The following is a 15,396-nucleotide window of genomic DNA, read 5'->3' as shown; positions in this document are numbered from 1 at the left end:
ATTTTAAAAAACGAGCAACACATAATCATCATCTCATTACAAATTTGACGAGGGGGAATAAGGGGATAGAAAAAGCAGGCCCTCCCACCTCTTATCTACCACATTCTGCTATCAGATCCCTTAGCTAGATAAACTAATCATAATATTTCCCCAAGTTCACCAAACGAAGTACACTAAACAAAACGTTACAAAATTCATAATCTTAATGGTAACTAATTAGAAGCGATTAAACTTATTTATATAAACGCGATTAAAAACAACTCATAACAAGTGTGGATACAAAGGTCAAAGTTACAATTAAGTAATTTATTGAAGAGAAAATTGTTATTTAATGTATCAAGCTATTGAAACAAACCACATGCTATTTAAATGATGGAGACTGTGCAGATTAATGATAGCAACTACTCCAGTAACAAATTTTTATTAAATTTTCTAAAAGAAGTTGCCATGGTAAGTGATAGCTATATCCGGCTGAGTAACTTGCTAAATCTTGTTACTATAATAACACTGATACCAAAGTATCCACTTAATATATTGCCTTAATGAATTTGTTGAAAAGCATTTTATTTTTGTTTAATTTGTTTTTGATTAACGATGTAGATTGCAATTAGAAGTAGATGATGACGTAAATGCACAATACAGTAAACTAAATGTATTTAACCTAAAAAAAATACCTTCTAATGATTCTCCCTTCTTTAAAGATGAATCTGATGGATTAATACAGAACACAGTTCCTCCCAACCTTTGCATGGCTATTTGAAATGAACCTGAAGTTCTTGTACTGGCTTCAAAAAACATTAAACCAAGAACTTTACCCTATAACAAAAAAAATTCGGATCAGCGTACAAGGTCTCAAGAAAGAGAAGTCCCAATTATCCTCAATGAATAGATTGAACAACCTTCTTAAAAAAGCGCATATAAATGGACAACCCTGACCCACAGGGTGATCAATTGAATAGAATAAAGTAATTCCACAAGTTTTACCCTCTTTTAAAATGAATTAGTTTGAAAAAAAATCAGGAATTTCAATGAGAAAAAAACACACAAACACACAAAATTTTTAAAAACCAGACATACCACAATGAAAGGAGTGGAAAAGTGACTTATGTTAGCTGAGGACATTTGAATGGAAATTTTGACACAATTAAAGAGTAAAAATTAAAGAAAAATATTATAAAGGCTCATCTAAAGGTGAACTAAATATTCCTAGTTTAAAATACAGGGCATTTCTGGTCAATTCAATAATTGTCTGCATCCAATAAGAATCCTTCTCAAATTTTGTCTACTCCAAAACCTCTAAAAATTAATTAGCATTTTGGTGCGCTTAAACGGTGCATCATGGAATTTTATTTATAGTGCGTTATGATTTCGCTAGGGATTGTTTGACCCGTTTAACCTTAGTCATTTACTAATTAATTGGAGTAATTTAATACCTCATAACACTAGAAGTCAATTAACAAACTCTAAAATTAACCGTTATATCTACCTTTAAAGTTTCGAATATCTTTCCCTTCCGCACTTCCTGTCGCATGTAGTGAGCAAGGTTAAACAAGGAACCCAGCTGAACAAAAATATTATTTGAAGGTTTAACTTAAATAAGTTCATACAAAGCTGCAAAAAGTATAAGTAACAAAATACAAAAATAGCTAATTGAAGACTTACATGGTCTTTGCTTAGTGTTTCCACAGACAGAATATGTTTTCCATACAAAGCATGTGATTGCAATGAAGGAGGGAGTTGTTGCATGACAAGAGTGGGTACACTTATGTGTGGTGTATCTTGAAAAACATCTGAAATCAATCATAAAATTGGAAGAGATAATGGATTTATATTTTGCCTAACTTAACATTTGAAATCATCAAATACGTTGTTTTTGTAACAGTAAACTAACTTTTAATACTGACAACGGCCTGTAAAACAACCAAGCATAAAATAAACAAAATTTATGTAACAACCTGGAACATTAACTTTCTATTTAAGTAAAGTGCGTAAGGTATAAAAATAATGCAAAGAAAGCCTCCTGTACCTTCTAACGCTTTTTGTGGTGTTGCTGGCAAGGAGAAGGATGGAGCAGAACCAGCTTTGCCACCTGGGCTGGCAGGAGTATCTTCATTTGAATCTTTCTTTCGCAGTGTTTCATGAAGTGTTGGAACATTAAGGAGTGAAGACTGTGTATCCTTTTTGGTTATACTGGATATTTTTTGTTCAAGAACAGTTACTGGTGGCAAGCAATGAGGTGGTTCCCAAGAACGAATATCTTCACCAAAACCAGGTTTCATCAAGACCTAAAAAAGGTTCCATGAAGTGGGGAAAATAGTTTATTATTGAAAAAAGCTGGTAAACCAAAATAATGTAAAATGTCTTAAGCTTCACCTGATCTTCGATAACTGCAAGTTGACCCCTTAGTACAACTCGACAAACTTTCCCTTGAACTTTCATTCCAGCAAAAGGGGTCCATTTGGATTTAGTGTATGATAAAGCATCAGGAATAATCCATTCTTCTGACATGTCAACTTCGACATAAGTATCTAAAAAACACATTTAAATTGTTGAATGTTTCATAAAGTATAGGGATCTAAATAGCATACAATTACCAAGCAACAGATGAGAATAGGTAACACTTCATTAGCAGCCAGTACTTTTTACATTGCATACAGAAACCCTACAGAATAATTGTGCAAAAAAAACATACTTTGCTGCTCAGGCAAACCAAAAATACGTCTTGGATTTGTATTAAGTCGCAACACGATATCATCAATTGTCAATCGACCTTCACTGACTGCTGTTAATAACAGTGGCAACATTGTTTCCAAGCCAGGAAATCCTGGTGGAGGATTCTTAGAATCTTTTTCATCTACATGATGGGGTGCTAAAAACAATATATTTTTATTGTAAATAGTACTTAATGCTAAAAAAAATGTTGCATGATAAAAGAATAAATCATCCGTACCATGATCTGTAGCAAAACAATCAATTATGTCAAGGTTATCCCACAATGCTTTTTGATCTTCCTTGGTACAAAGTGGTGGTTTTACTCGACCTCTCAATTCGCCAATGTTTGGGTAATCATCAATAGTTAAAAACAAATGATGTGGTGCAACTTCACATGTCACTTGCAAACCTTTCTTTTTAGCAGCTTTAATAATTGAGATCTAAAAGAATTATGAAGATTTGATTTAAAAGATTTGAATTACTTTAAGGTAGTCACACATGCAATAACAAATTTCTATCAGTTGTTGGAATGAACTCTTCAGCTTATGTTCTAAACACCCACACATTCTTCTGACAATAATTTTATTCAAAACTTTTTATAAAAGTATAATGTGAAAGATTAACCTCTTCTTTTCTGGCTACATGTGCAATGTGAACTGGTCTGCCATAAATTTCTGCCACTAGCAACACCGCAGCAGTTGTTTGGCTTTCAGCATGACACACAATAGGAAGATGCTTTGGCCATGCTTCAAAATGTTTCATCCAATCTGTTAAGTTATCCATCTTTAAAGTAGTGAAGGTGTCATTCAAGTACATCTTTAAACCAGCACATGAAGGTGCTAACTTTGAAATTTCAATTGCATTATCTGTTGATGCACCAGCGTACAATGCAAAATCACATCTTGAATTTTTATCTGCAATCTTATAAAAAAAAACTCATAAAAAAAAATTCATAAATTAATGCAAATTAAATATCAATGAATACTTGTCTAAATTGAAAAATTTACACTTTTACACAAATTTATCTGGATTCACACCTTTAAAAATATAGAATATGGAATTAAGAAAAAATCTACCTTTTTAGCCAATTCAAAAGCAGCTGCATCCGTAATTGCAGGTTTTGTGTTTGGCATACACAGAACCATTGTAATACCACCAGCCAAAGCAGCAGCTGTACCTGACTGAAAATCTTCTTTGTGAACTGCACCAGGTTCTCTCATGTGAACATGCACATCAATTAGACCAGGAAGACGTATTATATTTCCAGCAGTAACACAATCAATGTGAGTCTTTACTTCCACTTTCTTACCAATACGATATAAAGCCTTGAGAACAGAAAAATAAAATCTGACAGGTACACAGAAACATTTATTCAATTTTTTTTTTGTCTGGGGTAGTTTCATTTGTTTTGTTTTCATGTTAACATGTATACTAATTTTTACTATCTTTACTTTTCGCAATGCAAAAGTCAATATTATCTTTTTTGTCAGCGAAACCTTGTAAAAGATTCAGCACACCAAAAGTATTTAAGAACAACCCAGTCTGCTTGATTTTAGTTGTTCTGCTTTAGGTTAAAATGCTAAGCATTCAATTACTTTTTTTTTTTATTTTGCAAATTCTATGCTACTCTTTTTTATATTTTTGAAACATTCATACGAACTAACCTCACAAAAAAGTCTTGCACATTTTATATTAGTAATCAGTGGGACAGCATGATCAATAGCCAGTCTGCGAGTTCTGTAACCATGCGTAACAAAATGAGATTTCTTTTTCGTACTAGTTTGTCTCATTGGTATGTTAATAACCAAATCAAATTTATTTTGTGACAAGTACTCTTGGATACTTTCTTCTTGACCTTCCATACCATTTTCTTCAAATGGCCAATCAATAACTTGTATCTGCAATAATGGAATAAAAAATATAGTAAAACCACATGCTTCATTCAGTAGCTTAGCTCGCAACTAATTAAAAAGAACATTTTTGAAGGAGTATTTTTTCTGATATTTTGCATGTTTTTGTTTAGGGCTATAAAAAAGAATTTTGGATGTACAAAAAATACAGAATCCAATCTATCAATGGGTCTTGAAAAACAATCATTTCCATACAACCACAAAGCTTGTAAGAGTACAACCAAACCAACCTACAGAAAACTATAAAACTGCGAACTCAAAAAAAAATAATTGAAAAAAGTAAATTTATAAAATGACAGAACTCGCTGAAAAGCATTTTAAAAGCAAAAGGCTTTATAAACTTTTTAAAAAAACCTGGAAAAATAAATTATTAGCTAAACTTTATTTCTTATATTTAGAGACAGTGCTTAACAAAGCATAATTCAAGCTAAACATAGTGAGTGCTAAATTTGCTTCACCTTTGATTGTGCTTTCTATTCATAAATTTTAATGCAAAAACCTACCTTAATCCCATGCTCTTGATAAAAATCACCAGTTCCCATGCTAGCGTACAATTCATAACCCATTTCTTCCAATAACTTGACACTTGACAACATTTCATTCTTCGCCTATAAAGTATAATTTTAGTTGTTATTAAAAGAATCTGTGCCTTAAATTCAAAGTATAGCCAAATTTAAAAATTGATGAACACACACTTAAAACTCAAGCAATCTGATATCCCCTACCTTGTAACTTCCAACCGTAAGAAGAATGGTTTTTTTTGGCAATTTGAAGCCAGTACTAATCATTGCTTTTAAATAAGCTTCATACTTATTTTCACCGAAACATGCAACTTCACCAGTACTGGCCATTTCCACACCCAACTCAAAATCTGCACCAGCAAGTCTTGCAAACGAAAATTGGGGAACCTCAAAAGTACAATACATTATAAATAAAATAAAGACACCTAAAATATTTAAAAATGTTATATGTACATAAGAAAGAGCTTTTTTACGGTTTTTGCGAAATTATCTTTTTGTATCCATATCCCTCTGGCAACTTTTCTAAGCTCATTAACCACCAGGTAAAAGAAATAGCATTTTAGCCCTTTTCTAAACTTAATTATTGTCTCATCTATTGAATAGACATTTAAATACATGCTTAAAAAATGCGAGGACCATACTGTTCTCTATAATAAAAAATGTATTTTGTCTGTTTTTGCATCAAAAATCAAGTGGTTCTAAGGAAGCACAAAATGGCATTATCCTGGATACATACAACAGGCAAAAATTTGACGTGGGAGTAGGTATGATGGACAAACCCATTTTCAATTTTATGAGGTTGGCCATATTACAAAATCCTACAGTTTCTTAAAGTCCATTGTTTAAAGTGACAACAGAATTGGCGAATTTGTGTAGCAAAATTTTTATCTTTATCAATTTTAATATTATTAATACATTTATATCAGTAACTATTGCCATCATGTACCAATTAAGACCATAAAACTAAAAAAACTTAGACAGTTTTATTGATAATGTTTAGAAAACATTGCCGATGAAGCTATTCTATCATTTACAAAAATTTATTATCAAGACAATATTGATGTCAAAGAAGTTTATTAAACTTAATGAAGCCTTTGTATTGCAGCTATAACCTTTTGAGAACAAATAACTTTAAACTGGTTGTAATAGCTATTCCTGTATGTATAACTAGATCTGCCTAATATTAATTTTTGACAAATTTGTTAAACCAGATCCAATCTGCTGGTTTCAAATCTTCTTAACAGTTTATATAAAAAACAACAATCCTATAGATTATTTTGATCAGCGAAAAAGTGTTTTGTTCACAAGTCATCATAGAAAATCTATAATTTTTCCATTGTCCTATTGGATTCCCATGTCCTTACAAGTAGTCCAACTCACTGAATTACAATACAAGTTGTCACTAACCTTACATCCAACTTTTTTACATTTGCTCATGATTCCTATCGAGGGTTCCACTGTTTTTCCAATAATAACTTTCGTTGCCATAGCAACCATGTCAAAATCAAGAGTTTTTGACACAAAGGGAAATGATCTTGAAACTCTTAAATTACATTCAATCACTTTTAATTCATTATCCTGCAAGAATATTAAAAATAAATGAAAGAATAAATTTACACTGGTTTACAGGTAGTAAGATTTAAAGCTTTAATACCTTAGCAATAAGTTGCATATTAAAAGGACCGGACACATTTAGAGACCTTCCAACTTCTAAACAGATCTGCTTGATCTTCATTAATGTTTCATCGTTAAGATTTTGTGGTGGGCAGATCATGGTTGCATCACCCGAATGAACACCTGCATTTTCTACATGTTCTGAGACAGCTATTGCCAAAACTTCGCCATCTGCTGCTACAGCATCAACATCTATTTCCTAAAATGAAAAAAAGTTCAATTTAAAAACAATACTAGAAGATATATTCTACTTTGTTGTTATTCACTGCAAAAAAAAGGGTTTAATGTATACTTTTGCGTCAATTATGAATTTTGAGATAACAACAGGGTGTTCCTTAGAAACTGCAGCAGCTGATCCGAGGTAAGCTTCCAAATCATTTTCACCAAATGCAACATTCATTGCTGCACCGCTCAAAACATATGAAGGACGAACGAGTACAGGAAATCCAACATTTGAGCAGAACATGAATGCTTCCTAGAAAAAAATAGTTGTTAAAAGATAAATTTGCCACGATTATTAATCGAAGCTTTGTTTGTTTTAACTTACTTCCATTGTTGTTAATTCTTTCCAAACTGGTTGCAACACACCAATTCCATCAAGCATACGTGAGAACTTGAAACGATTTTCTGCTGTGTCAATCATTTCTGGTGAGGTTCCAAGTACATTGACCTATGAAGGTTTTTGAAAATAATAAAAATATCAACAGAAGTTTTATTATATTAAAATTCAAATATTAACACAACATACCTCCTGTCGATGTAAAGCCATAGCAATGTTATTTGCAACTTGTCCTCCCATAGATAAGATAACTCCTTCTGGGTTTTCTTTGCAGTAAATGTCCATAACAGTCTAAAGAGTAAGTCAGTCAAGATAAGGAAAGTTTTTTAAATGGGATAGATTCATTCACAAATTTTACAGAAAGCAAAATACAACTTTTTAAAATCTTATTTGTCCTCACCTCAAATGAAATTTCATCAAAATATAATCTATCACACTCATCGTAATCTGTACTAACAGTCTCAGGATTAAAATTCACCATGATAGTTTTCTTTCCGAGCTAAAAAACCAAAAAAATTGTGTGAAAAAAAGCAAACGCAGAATAAAGTTCTTCTGGCACTTTATTCCTTTTCCTTAAAAAAAAATGGGTTGTGAAACTGTATGTTAAAATGAGAGATTGAAATGAAGTAATAACAACAAAAGTACCTTTTTAAGTTCACGGATGCAACCAACGGCACACGAGTCAAATTCAACACTGCTTCCTATTCTATATACACCAGAACCTATCACCATTATTTCATTTCCTCCGTTTCCAAACTTAACATCATCAGTAACACCATTGTAGGTTAGGTATAAGTAGTTTGCCTCAGCTGGAAATTCTGCAGCAACAGTATCAATTTTCTTAACAGAAGGTAAAATGTTTGATTCAAGTCGAAGCATGCGAATGGCTAGCTCAGTGCTAAAAAAGAGAATTAATACATTAAACATTTTAAAAAACTACATGTTTAAAATGTTTAATGTTTGTTTACTTTATGTAAGTAAAAAAAGCATACCTTTGTACATGCTTTGCTATTTGTTTGTCTGAAAATCCCATTTTCTTGGCTTTTAATAAAACTTTAGGAGGAATATTTTCATCTTCCGTAAATTCCTTAATGTAAAATATGTTAGAAATTAGCAGCCTCAGTGGTTGCGGTTTAGATTTCTCAACACATATTAATATTGCCTCTAGGCCTCAGTAAATATTGTTTTTTGCTGTTTGGATCATACATAATGGAAGTTTTAGCATTCTAAATTTAAAATAAATAATTTGCTACAAGAACTCTAAGGTGTAAAGACGTTTCTTACTTTTTCCAACATCTTTCCAAACTGAGATATTTTTTGAAGTTTGTAAAGAAACCAATGATCAATTTTAGTAAGGTCATACAACTGCTCAACACTATACCCAGCCTTTAACGCACTAGCCAAGTAGAAGATACGTTTGTCAGACGGCTCTTGTAGTTCCTAACAACAACAACAACAGTCGAAATATCCATTTCCTGCAGTATATAACAGTATTCTCTAAAAATGAAATCTAGAATATTTCATACAATATCGTTTAAGATATAGTCATGTGCATCAAATCCAAGATTATACTCATCAACCATTCGAAGAGCCTTCTGAATAGCTTCTTCAAAAGACCTGCCAATAGCCATTACTTCACCAACGCTTTTCATGGATGATCCAATCTAAAAAAATTGGTAAAAACTGAATTTAAATTATTTCTTAAATCATCTAGGGTACACCCAGTTATTTCTAACGAACAAAAAAGTAGACACCAATTAAGTTGCTTCAACTACAATCAGTTTACAATAAACGAAACCTGACAATTAGTAACTCACAGTAATTTTTTGTGTACTTTGTGGGGGCTAATACAGAAGTTTATTTCATATTATAAATATTATTATTTATATTTTATATTACTGAACATCTAAGATCCCACAATCATGCCAATCAATAAGGGGCAATCAATTGCTCTAGCACACGCAAAGAAACGTCTAATACTGAGAATTGCGATAATAGCTAAGCCATTAACAGCCCTTAAAATTAGCGTCGGCATTCGGCACTGCCGACGTAAAATACAAAGATACACGACACAGCAGGCAATAAGTCAGCCCTGCCCTCTGTTTTGTGAGGAAAAATGTTGTGCGAAGATTCTAAAAATTGGGTCTCCTGTACAGTTTTGCTTCATGTTAAACTGTGCCGGTGACAAGCATTTTTAAAGCATGTCACCAGCGAATTCTGCGATATACAACCTAATGTTGCCATAACCTAATGAGTTCATCATAAAAAGTTGGCAGTGAACTATTAACCTAATGAAATTCACCATGCGGAAGGTATGTCAATAAAGACTTATACTGTATTCCCATTTGTCATCGTCTTAGGAGATCAATGCATTGAATTTATGAAAGGTCTAGCCCTAATAAAAGGTGAATGACAAAAGTTATTGCCGGCTGAAAAATTTTATTACAAAAAGATATTGCAGACGCAAATGATGTCTTTCACGTCGGCAATTTTATTGTCTCATCAGGTCTTCACCTCAGCACCAGTGAAGGATTGCATGGCTATAGATACAGCTGTAATCGGCTGCTACCAACTACGAAAGGGCCATGTTGATGATATCTTAGCCTGCGTAATTTTTTATCTGGGTGAAAAGTAGGTGGATTGGCTAGGATGTACAGGTTAACTTTGAATAGGCCAGGTAATTTCGATGGTTAATTGCTTCACAATAGAACAAAAATGTTTATTATTTCTGAGGTGTGTGATTATTACGTTTCTTAGGAAAGTATAATCGACAGGATTATGAGAATAATGATCTTACAATCATCAGGTTTGAAAACTTTTTGATAGTCTCAGACGACTCCAATTTGATGAGTTGTTCTACGGGCGAAGTCGATAGTGGCTTACGGTCGGATTTTATCGAGAATGTATGGTTGGAACAACAAAAAACAATGAAAATAACAACGGAGGAAGGTGTTATGACAACCGTTTTTTTTCTATGTATTTTTGCATAAACGCACACAGTTTATATTTTTTGGTTGCAAAGAAAAAATAATAATTCGTCTCACTGAAAAATGTAACCAGTTTAAGGTGAAAAGATAAAAATACTTGCATGCTCAAAAACTTGTTTTTAAAAGTTATGCAGGAAAAAATTTTCTTGTGTTGTTTTGAAAGTTATACAGCAAGAATTATTCTTGTGGTGTTTTGAAAGTTGTACAAAATATACTTATATTGTTTTGAAAGTCTTACAGCAGGTTATACTTGTGCTGTTTCGAAACTTATACAACAAGTTATTCTTCTTCTACTTAAAATAAAAAACAAACAATTTAAAGTTCTTTTAATGTTTTTGCGCAGTTTTATAGGAAAATCTAAATTTAAGTGCAAATTTTTTCTCAGACTATGGTTGTTTAGTTGAGAATATTTGAAGTCTTTTGCAGCGTTAAAATCATTTTTTTTAAATTCATAATAGAGGAGGGTGTTACGACAAGCGTATTCTATTTTGTTTTAATTATTTTTCCTAAATGGTATCAACTGTATTAGCGTAATTTTAAACATATATCGCGCATTTTAGTTTTATCGCAAAATATTACCATAAACAAAAAAACAACTTCCAGTGGCCTTAACAACATTGGTCCTAAAGTAATGTTATTGATTTTAGTATAATTGTAGATTGACATTCAACTAACAAAAAATAACATTGATTATCTTCTATAATGCTCATTATATTTTCAGGAGATGGGATGAGAAATTGTTTTTTTTCCTTTTTTTTTCTTTAAAACTTTTTTACTTGATATTATTTTTTTGCTTTCGTGAAAATTAGGGTTGGTTAGGCCGTATAACAACTAATTAAATTGGAGTCTCCTTATTGAGAAAAATAAAATAAGTAAAAGATCAAAGAATTTTTGACAATAACAGAATAATATTTTAAGTACTGATTTCAGATCCATCGTTAGTATTGTCATTATAGGCTATTGTTCAACATTCCATAACTTCTTGTTCCACAAGTAGTCAATTAAGTATTATTTATTCCACAAGTAGTCACAAAGTTTAATTAATGACTCTACTTACAACTTTATTATGTGGGTCGAAATACCAGACCGTGAACATTACTGGAACTTGTACATGCTTGTTCCCCACGCCAAAACAGCTACACCTGTGCGGTGCAGAGTCAAAAGAATTTTGTTGCTTTAAATTTTCGACATTCTTTATATTTTGGAATCGGTGGTGCAAACAAAATTATGGAAGCTTGGGGCACGCGATTTATCGCGAAGGTGTTTTTTTTAATAGGTCTGAACAACATGGAGCATACATGTTAAGGAAAAATACCATGCTTTACTTAAAATTATAAACTTAAGTTCAAGAATTTGATGCATAATCCATATACTTCTCTATACTTAAATTGTCCGCATGATTTTATAGTCATGGTACAGACACACAAAAAAGCAAATAGGTTAAGCTTAGCAGAATTTGAATGAGTGAAAACATGTTTCCGCGCTCATTTGAAACCCATCCATTGCACTGTATTTGGTGCATTTTTATTTGCTGAGTGAGACTAGTATTTTAACGACAAAATAGAACTTTCAAAAAACATATTAAGAACTATAACGAGCATCAATAAAACACCTGGATTCGTAGAACTATAAGAATTCATGCTGGTAAAGTATATTTTCTTTACTTGCAAAACAATTCAGCTGGTATTTGGAGCTTGTATTGTGTAAATTGTTGCCCTAAGATATGATGTAATTTTATATCTTGCAGATATTCCTGTATGTGCCCTCTTAGCATAGGGTCAGGTAAAAAACATTGATAAAACTTTTAAAAACTATTGCAGCAGGAGGGGTTGCATATTGGTACATATTTTTTTCTTCAAAGTTACTCAATTTTCGGTATAAAATCAGTGACTATTGTATCTTTCATAAAACAGAAGAAAATATTAATCATTTGTTATTATCACTAATTATGCGTTTTTCGTTGGGTGATGATTTACTTTGCCGAGATTGTTTTTTTATTTTTATTTTACATAATTTCCCAATAATAATCCTCATATTCGGCTGATTTTACTTATTTTGTGCCTTTACCAACAAAAATGTTTAAAAACTGTTTTTAAATGGTCAAATTACAAAACAAACGAGTTTTCACCACTAGAAAAATAATTTATAATCTATGCAGAGATAACAATGAGCAACGGTTATTTTTATAATTTAAGCGCAAGATTTTAAATTTTTTGTTTACAAAATTGAATTTGAATATAATGCAGCAATCTGCAGATCGGCAACGAATGGTTAAACTACTGAGATGTATCTCCTTCTCTCTTTACACCTCTGGTTTCTCTCTTTAAACCTGATTTAACTAAAGCTCCCTATGTGCTTTATTCAGAAGGAACAAAATTAGGAAGGAAATATTTTAAATCAGTCAGCCAGATTGCATTAAATTAATGACATATAAAAAATTAGTTCAAAATTAGCAAATAAAAATCATCCCTTACCTTTGTACAAACTCTCTGAAACTTTGCCAAATCCCAACGTGGTACTTTCACAACACAGTAATCAAGAGATGGTTCAAAACAAGCCGTTGTAGAATTTGTTACAGAATTCTTTAATTTTGGCAAAGGAATCCCAAGTGCAAGTTTGGCAGCAACATATGCCAGAGGATAGCCTGTAGCCTTGGATGCCAGAGCTGAACTTCTTGAAAGTCGAGCATTAACCTCAATAATGAAATACTAAAAAAAGGAACGTAAAATTGGTATTAATAAACGCAAATGATGTATAAAAATATTCTGCAAAAGATAAATACCTCTTTAGAAAGTGGGTTTAAAGCATATTGAATATTACATTCGCCAACTACACCGAGATGTCTAATAACTTTAATTGCTGTTCGTCGTAGCATATTGTATTCTTCGTTGGTTAGGGTTTGACTTGGCGCAATAACAATGGATTCTCCTGTATGAATACCAAGCGGGTCAAAGTTTTCCATATTACAAACCTAGAAAAAAATATAAAATAAATTTTGACTTTTAACAAATGAGTTTGTAACAGGTGTTTTGCTAAACAATTATTTTTTTAAACCTTTGCCTCATTAAGCACTACAGAATAAAAAAAAATGTAAAAAACTGTTTATGGTTCTGCCTTGGTATATTGATATTATTTGCAGAAAATATAACAATGAAACCTAATAAGAACTAGCACTTACTGTAATACAATTATCATAAGCATCCCTAACAACTTCATATTCAATTTCTTTCCAACCTTTCAGAGATTTGTCAACAAGAACTTGTCTTGAGTGTGCAAAAGCAGTAGTTGCTAACTTTATAAGTTCCTCATCGTTTGACGCAAAACCAGAACCCAATCCCCCCAATGCAAAAGCAGCTCTTAAAAGAACAGGATATCCTAAATTGTTAGCAGCATCTAAAGCCTAAGAATAAACAAAAATAAATATAGTAAATCATGTTTAGACTAACAATTAGACTGTTACTGGCAGTGTACTCTAAAAACTATTTTTCCGTTTTCTTTTGAAAGAGCCTCTGCACCTGGTTAATACATCACCCAATATCACAAATATTTATCACAAATATTTTATTTACATTATCGAAAAATTGTGATTAAAAAAATCATGTTGAAGATTTATCCTTTGGAACTATGGGTGTACTTCGACTCTTTTTGCCTGATAACACTAAATACCTTTCCTATTCACCCTATAGGCTCAAGTAAAAAATGTCTGCCCTTAAATTCTGCAGAAGAACTCATAATTCACTGGAGACAGATACATAACAAAGCTAAAGAAACATTTATGTCCCACATATTACACCCCACTAACAAGCATTTCCTGAATAAACTATTTCCAGCATCAGTGAGCAAAGTGTTCATTTTAATTAACAACAACTAACCTGTTTAACATTGTAAGCTACTTCACTTGGTGCAACATGCTCATGTATTTCTTCCATTTTTTCTGAAAACATTTTTCTATCCTCAGTCCATTCAATTGACTTCACTGGAGTTCCAAGTACGGACACCTCAAACTGCTCCAAAACTCCTCGCTCTTTTAACTTAAGACCACAATTTAAGGCTGTTTGGCCACCAAATGAAAGAAGTATTCCATCTGGTCTTTCTGCCTCTATTACCTGGACAGATATTGTAAATTTTGATTAACTATTTATGCATGTTGAATTAAATTCTTTTTTTACATAATATTACTTAGGAAATAATTTAATAAACATACCTTACTGACATATTCAAATGTCACTGGCAAAAAATAAACTTTGTCTGCAAGTCCTTTTGAAGTTTGTACTGTTGCAATGTTGGGATTGACCAACACTGTATGTATGTGCTCTTCTTTTAAAGCTTTTATTGCTTGTGAGCCTGAATAATCAAATTCGCCTGCTTGACCAATTGATAGGCCACCTGAGCCAAGAATGATCACTTTCTTTGGAGTAACTAAAAAAGTTTTTAAAAAAATGCCTTAGAATCAGTATGGTCTTGTATAAATCATTTATAATTTTAATTTTATCCTTGCCATAAACATTTAGAATGAAACATACATGCTTTTGTCTCTAACCCATGTTTAGGTTCATACTTGATTTCTTCAGTCAGTAAATCTCTCAAGTGTGGTTTTTTACCATCTTTAACTTGCCTTACAATGTTGATGAAAAATGAAAACAGAAGTTCTAAATCTCGGGGACCACCTTGATGCTCAGGGTGGAATTGTACAGAAAAGCAAGGTTTCGTCTTGTGAACAATTCCTTCATTGCTGTTATCATTTGCATTTGTAAACAGAACTGACCACTCTGATGGTATTGTCTTTGGGTCAATGGCGAAACCGTGGTTTTGACAAGTTATGAAACATCTTCCAGTATCTTCATGAACACATGGCTGATTATGACCCCGATTGCCATATCTAAAAATAGCCCATTAATTTAAATCCATATCGTTAGATTGTAAATTTAAAAGATTTATAACTTAGCCAAAATGATCAACATAAAGCTGCAAGTTTCAATCCTAGTTATGTAACGAAAGACGTTTAATCAAGCACCTACTGAACACTTGAAGGG

The 15,396-nt window shown here is 32.2% G+C and overlaps 1 protein-coding gene across 1 annotated transcript in view; it reads right to left on the bottom strand.

The window, feature by feature from the left end:
- The window catches only part of LOC130653926 (CAD protein-like), a 28,074-nt gene that overhangs the window by 4,935 nt on the left and 7,743 nt on the right, over nt 1-15,396 (bottom strand). The window contains exons 8-35 of the mRNA XM_057456420.1: nt 14,887-15,242; nt 14,568-14,782; nt 14,236-14,469; nt 13,542-13,763; nt 13,146-13,334; nt 12,838-13,071; nt 8,903-9,040; nt 8,661-8,816; nt 8,369-8,463; nt 8,022-8,274; nt 7,777-7,875; nt 7,566-7,667; nt 7,365-7,487; nt 7,110-7,292; nt 6,798-7,016; nt 6,551-6,721; nt 5,348-5,530; nt 5,126-5,230; nt 4,377-4,610; nt 3,789-4,037; nt 3,337-3,633; nt 2,951-3,152; nt 2,693-2,869; nt 2,374-2,528; nt 2,027-2,285; nt 1,663-1,790; nt 1,487-1,561; nt 675-816 (exon numbers count right to left, since the gene is read on the bottom strand). Of these exons, the coding sequence (XP_057312403.1) occupies nt 675-816; nt 1,487-1,561; nt 1,663-1,790; nt 2,027-2,285; nt 2,374-2,528; nt 2,693-2,869; nt 2,951-3,152; nt 3,337-3,633; nt 3,789-4,037; nt 4,377-4,610; nt 5,126-5,230; nt 5,348-5,530; nt 6,551-6,721; nt 6,798-7,016; nt 7,110-7,292; nt 7,365-7,487; nt 7,566-7,667; nt 7,777-7,875; nt 8,022-8,274; nt 8,369-8,463; nt 8,661-8,816; nt 8,903-9,040; nt 12,838-13,071; nt 13,146-13,334; nt 13,542-13,763; nt 14,236-14,469; nt 14,568-14,782; nt 14,887-15,242 (5,195 nt within the window). The remainder of the gene's footprint in view (nt 1-674; nt 817-1,486; nt 1,562-1,662; nt 1,791-2,026; nt 2,286-2,373; nt 2,529-2,692; nt 2,870-2,950; nt 3,153-3,336; nt 3,634-3,788; nt 4,038-4,376; nt 4,611-5,125; nt 5,231-5,347; nt 5,531-6,550; nt 6,722-6,797; nt 7,017-7,109; nt 7,293-7,364; nt 7,488-7,565; nt 7,668-7,776; nt 7,876-8,021; nt 8,275-8,368; nt 8,464-8,660; nt 8,817-8,902; nt 9,041-12,837; nt 13,072-13,145; nt 13,335-13,541; nt 13,764-14,235; nt 14,470-14,567; nt 14,783-14,886; nt 15,243-15,396) is intronic.

The sequence above is a fragment of the Hydractinia symbiolongicarpus genome, chromosome 8 (genome assembly GCF_029227915.1).
Source record: "Hydractinia symbiolongicarpus strain clone_291-10 chromosome 8, HSymV2.1, whole genome shotgun sequence".
Classification (NCBI taxonomy): Eukaryota; Metazoa; Cnidaria; class Hydrozoa; order Anthoathecata; family Hydractiniidae; genus Hydractinia; species Hydractinia symbiolongicarpus.
Note: the sequence above shows the minus strand (reverse complement) of the source record. Positions and strands in the feature narration are given on the sequence as shown.